Below are 5,993 nucleotides of genomic sequence, written 5' to 3'. Positions count from 1 at the left end.
ATTATAAAATATTGCGCGGGAAAACATTAACCTCCAACAAATCATATTAGCGTCTCCTAGCGTAATCGAATACTCTAGCATCACGAATCCTCGGTCTATTAAAAGAATTACTTAGGCGGCTACCCTAAAGGTTCAAACATCACAAAGTTTTATTGCTTCCTTCCACCGGTGCGTCAAGGAAGTGTGAGGCTGGCCCTCATGTTGCCCTCTTTTGATTCCAGATCAAGGATCAAACAGGGGTGCAGAGCAGGGTACCCCCCTCAATGTACCGTCCAACGTTGGTGATCACTAATCCATGATCGCAGCGTGGAGTTTTAGTGGTGTGTATCGGTTATCAGGCTAGGAGGATCGGGAGCTCTGTAATACTCAGCTTGCTGAAAACGAGAAGCGCGTTGTCCATTTGATTACACCCATGTCTAGAGTAGAAAGACACGCAGTAGATTCAGCGAGGGGACTGTTCATTGTACCTTTTGCGTACGAAAAGGAAACACTTGTCGTGAAAAGCGCTTCTCCGTGCCCGCGGAAGTGGATGGAAGCATGCAAAAGCAACGTCCAAACCCTCAGTCCATTTCCTTCCGCCCTTTCACCTCCTCTGAATCCGAGTTTCATCATCGCAGATCCACCGTAATGCCGGGGCTTATATTTGGACTGATATTCGGAGTAGCGCCCACGTTCGCGTTTGCAGCAGCCAGACCATTGTTGTTATTGTTGCCTCCGCCACATGCGTTACCATTCGAGTCAAAGCCATCCACACAATCACTACCATTACCACCATTTCTATTGTTGTTGCTGTTATTATTGCCGCAAGAGTTTCCGAATGAATCTAAGCCGTTGACACAGTAGCCCCCACCGCCGCCGTCGCCGCTATCATTATTGTTCGTGCATGCATTGCCGTTTTGATCAATGCCATTAACGCAATCTTCGCTGTCGTCGTCGTCGTTATCGCCGCTGAACTGGCCATTGAGGCTTGGATTGCCCACTGCCGCAAAAGGTTGATTAAAGGGCGATTTGGGTCCATACTTCCAAGTGAAAAAGGAAGATGTCTCTTGAAGGGAATGTACGCCTCCGTCAATCTTCGTTGTCTTCTGAGACCCACCACCATTGCATTCCACTGTCCAGCTAACGCTGTTAGGGTCGGCACACGGATTGTATGATGACTTCGGCGTTACGTATGGAGGGTTCGGACCCAAGTCTTCTCGAAGTGGTGGAGATATGGGCTGAGGATAATAATACGTGCTGTAAGCATCGTTCGGATAGTAGGGATCGTAGTAATAAGAGGTGAAGTATGAGAATGGCCATCCGGTCGAATAGTAGTTCGAAGGATAGTAACCTGTCCATGCTTGCTGTCGCTTTGCAAGTCGCTTGCCGAATCTCGTACTCTGGCCCCGCGCCGCAGCTACAACGTCCGGACGAGTGGAGAAATCATAATGTGGCAGGCCGTTAACCAGCAGTAGACTGGAAATCCAGAGCCAGAGCATACTGCACGACCTACAAGCGAGAGATATGAATCGAAGGTATCCGTCGTTCCTTCGCGCTCATACTCGGGCATAGATTCGTAGGCTGACTTCCTGAGTAGAAAAGCAACATCAAAGTCCCGTGCACGGTGTGCCGCTCATTTACTTCCTGCCCAGGATGCGCAGGCAAGGCGGGGTCTGATGCTGTGTGCGAAATGCTCGATTGCACCTCTGATCCGTAAGAGCCGTGCTCATAATCAGCAAGATCCTGGAGCATGGTAATTATAAGCACGGCTCTTACGGATCAGAGGTGCAGGTCTTGCATTAACCGCAAAAGTTCATGCAGACGTAGAGTTTGAGCCAGTCCTGAACGGCGCCCCTTGTCGAACTCCATATGCTGAGAACAGCAAGGCAGGAAAGACCTACTACGAGACTCGGCTTCCACCGCGTTCGGTGCCACCCTATCAACAAGGTCGTCGGTGTTATATTTCCGAAGCATAACGCGTTAGAAAGTTCCAAGCCAGAGCAAACAGACGGACAGCACAACTGCGCATTGTGCGACTGAGAACTCTGAAATAGAGTATTGGTCCACGGACCGGACAGAGTGAATGGACAAAGGAGCAGAACAATCGGATAGCTGCTCAGGATCAAGGGAATCTACATAAGGTCCAACGGCTCCAAGGGCAGGTTCAGGACCGCGATAGGAAATTGGTAGAGATGGAGGCCAAGTTCCGTGAGCTCCCGCCTCTGAAAGGATTTCGAAGAGACGGCGCGGAAGCTCGAGCGCTGTCCCAGATCGTGGAACAGCGGAACGCGGAGACCAGAGGGCTGCGGCACGGGCAGTCGCAAAGCACGGCGGATGTCGAAGAACCGCACCGACTCCGTAAGCCATGTTACTCGTGAACAGGGAAGGGGTCACCCAGCTCTTGAGGCCGACATTCAGTCCGCGAACAAAAGCTATTAACAGCCGCAACATGAAATTAAGAATGAAGGCTGAACCACGCAAAAGAAAAGGATCGCTGAGCTCAAGTCACCAATGCCTGTATCATTTGCAGACGTGCAAAAGTCAAGGTTCGCAAACTCATTATCCTCATTGAGAATAATCGGTTGACCGATGCGGCGACACCATTTTAGTGCTCAGGTGAGCATCCGATGTGCAATCGCTGTAACGAAGGGAAATTGGCGTGCGATTACTGACGTTAGAGTGGGCATCACGGAGCGCCAGCAACTATAGTATGATCTGGTGTACGGGGAAATTCACCTGCAGTGCGCAATGAAAACCCTCTCATATTTCCAACAGAGCAGTGACCAGCAGGCGGCAGAATCCCTGGCACGTCTGCGCCTCGGCTCCTCAATTCGAGACGAGTATCGCCGCATCTCATCGGCGTTATCCTGGATCGAGCTCTTCCGCACAGCATAGACTTCCCGATTGGAGAACAGCACAACGCAGGTGTTTGTTTGCTCTTTGAGGAGGTTGAGTCCGCCGGGATGGACGAGCAGCATGGCTAAATAGACTCGGGTCGTGCTTAAACCATAAATGGTACGAAGCTTGGAGGGCTAAGCCCGTGCTGAAGCTAGAGCTGCTGATCTGCGGCACTAGGACTGAAAGGGAATCACATCTGTGCAAGAAACATGAATAAATAATTCAACTAAAATCACCGTTCGTCTTATCGTCAGCAGGGGCGATCTATTGCGGTAACTTCTAAGGACACGTGGTCGATTCTGAGGCATTGGTAATTGTTTGACCTCTGTGGCAAAACCGAATATCTGGCTCGTTCTGGATCATTATTTACTATCCGACCTCGAAGTTAGCAGCGTTTCCTAGTGTCACAAGGTGTACGGCATATTCTGGGGTTCCTGTAGTTGATATTCTGGGGACAATATCACACCCTCCTAAGTGTGCTTAGTTGCCGATCCTCTGAATCCTGTGTATTACGTGTTCAACCATCATCTTATGAATGTGTTTGCAGAGTCGTGGCACACAAAGCATCGTCATGCCTATCCATGCTAATTATCTTGGTATCCTACGGAAACAATCATTGCAGCTTCCTAGGCATCTTGGCCATGCATGGAGTCCTCACCACTCCATCTCTTATGTTTTGACCATTGTTGCGTCACTTGTATTGATTTTCGCGTACTGTTGATAGGTGACCGAAGAGGGTGCTTGCGTTTGCATTTGCTCTTCATGACAGCCCCGTGCGTGGCTGCACTAGTTGGAATCTGGTAATGCTGTTACAGGCTGTGCCTGAGAATGACGCTGCGCCAGCAGTTGGATCTGACCCCCATGGAGAGCACGGACGTTTTGACCTTCGATTCGCTTCGACAAGGTTCATGATATACAAGGAGTAGAGCATCGCCCTCCTTGCGATGCTCCAGCTTTGCAATTTCGTGAATAGAGGCTAGCACTCCGGGAATAACGTTTGTACAGACCCTTACAGATGCATGCTTTTCGAGCCTTTGTATTCAATGAACTCTCCTGCTGAGTTCGGGATCCTGGTCGTAGATCGTAAAGACGCTGTACGACGTAGCTGTCGTGACCGCACGACTCTGCTCGAGAACAACCTCTCTCTGCTGCTTATAGAGATGCTACCAGCTGTAAAAACAGCAACAGTCTAGTCAACTCTTTTATGGACGGTCATCAGTGTCCTCAAACTTCTAGCATTCCTTCGAGAGCATATCAGCAGAAGCGAAGATTGCGCCAGATCCGGACGATGTCCATAGAGAGCACAATTTCTTACTCTAATTTCGAGGATACCAGTAAGCCGATGCTTCTTCAACAAGCACGTCGACAAACACGACGCCAGAGGCTGCAGGGGGCAGAATATGTAAGGCATCAGCGAACAAGGAGCGGCTGCTATACCTGCAGGCAACGCAGAGTTAAGGTGAGCATGTGCGTAAAGGCTTTACAACTATGAGTTTACAATTGGCGAAAGTGTGACGAGAGTTATCCAATATGCGAGAGTATGAATCGCTAAAAGAGCCTACAACAAGACCGGGCTGACCAAAGTTCTAGGGTGTTGGAAGGGCAAGCGGGAGTGCACATATCCAACGAACGCAGCATCTGCTCCTGAGACAGCGAGTACGACGCACTGGAATTCTCTTACCGACGAGGCAAAATACTATCTCAAATTCCACCAGCAGCATATAACGCATCACTACTATGCTTTCAATCACGACAGAGAGGGCTTTTTGAAAACGGCATTTATGGAGATTGCGATAAACGATCAGAGTGCAGCACTCCTTCACGCCATTTTGGCATTTGCTGCCTATCACCACACAATAGGCCAGAATGATAGTGATATTTCCACGTTCCTCTCCTACTACAACTAGTCGATAGCCTTTCTCCAGCAGTCGCTAAAGAAGGAAGAGCACAGCATTGCGACTTTATTAACAATACTTCAGCTAGCAATAATAGAGTTATGAGGTTCTTCGTCTTCCATAGGCCTATCTAGCTAGCTGATGACCTCGCCAGGAGTTCTTGGGCGACTTGGTCAACTTGCTTGATCACCGCAGGGCAGCGTATGAACTTCTCATAGAGCTCTTTACGCCCCAGACCATTCTGCGTAATAACACTAGTCGCATGATCCTTAACTAGTACCTTCGATTCCAGCTCTTCTCGGGCATGATTCCGAGAGCAGATACGACACTGGACCGCCAATGGCTTGCTGCTTCTGCCGACTTCTACAACCGGCAATTTGAGGATAAACCAGAAGACCGCGGGGCACAGTTTCAATCGTACTTTGCGACATTGCGGCTTCTAGCGACCGATGTGGCGATCCTCTTCGCCGGCAAGGCGGAGAAGGCAATCAGCGATAAGACGTTCGGAGCAGGGATCAAATCGCTATCGAAAGAGCTAGTAGAGTTCGGACATACAATCAAGAACGCATTCATCGATACGTCGCACTTCCTTATAGGGGACTGGGTCACGTTGGATTTCGTCCTTATGGAATACATGGCGATAGAAATTACGTTTAAGTATCAGCTCGGGATTGCATCCCGACAGCCGCTTTCCGCTAAGCTCGCGCGAATTGCGATAAAAATGGCAAGGCTATTCGATGCGATCCAGTACAACCATAAAGGTGTGCAGAATGCAGTCCTAAGCTGTCGCGCGGGTTTGGGCATCATAAGTCTCTTCATACCCAAGCAGGACCGGTACAATTGGTGGTGCAGGAGGAAGTTTGCCTGCATCGAACAGCTCGGGTTAGTACGATTTGTGTCTAACGAGGAGAAGGAAGCTGAACCTTGAGCAGCTACATATATCCCGAAACATTTCGCAAACGCATAAACGATATCTGGTCAGAAGACGCATTACCATAGTGGCTACCAAATGACGAGGGTTATTCAGCGACAATTCGCGCCATTCGCGAATTCGTTCAGTACCGAGCGACAAGACCTGCAGATGCCTGGACGACGAAGTGTCAGTAATGTGAGCGAAATGTCCGAACATGAAACGTCGATAAGCATCAGGTCTTCGATGACATGAGCAGCGCAGAAAGTGGATCTGTGGACAGCGATCTTAATCCTTGGTAGAATCATGGC

The 5,993-nt window shown here is 49.5% G+C and overlaps 2 protein-coding genes across 2 annotated transcripts; one reads left to right on the top strand and one right to left on the bottom strand.

Moving 5' to 3' along the window:
- Positions 1-608: 608 nt before the first annotated feature.
- Positions 609-1,478, bottom strand: RHO25_004917 (uncharacterized protein; the record flags this gene model as incomplete). Its single annotated transcript, XM_023595829.2, has 1 exon — positions 609-1,478. One exon carries the CDS (start codon positions 1,476-1,478, stop codon positions 609-611), a length of 870 nt encoding a protein of 289 aa, XP_023458025.1.
- A 3,598-nt stretch (positions 1,479-5,076) lies between these two features.
- Positions 5,077-5,771, top strand: RHO25_004916 (uncharacterized protein; the record flags this gene model as incomplete). Its single annotated transcript, XM_065602601.1, has 2 exons — positions 5,077-5,654; positions 5,705-5,771. The coding sequence occupies 2 exons, from the start codon at positions 5,077-5,079 to the stop codon at positions 5,769-5,771; spliced, it is 645 nt and encodes a 214-aa protein (XP_065458673.1).
- Positions 5,772-5,993: the final 222 nt, after the last annotated feature.

Source organism: Cercospora beticola, chromosome 3 (genome assembly GCF_033473495.1).
Source record: "Cercospora beticola chromosome 3, complete sequence".
NCBI lineage: Eukaryota > Fungi > Ascomycota > Dothideomycetes > Mycosphaerellales > Mycosphaerellaceae > Cercospora > Cercospora beticola.
This window is presented reverse-complemented; position numbering and strand designations above follow the sequence as displayed.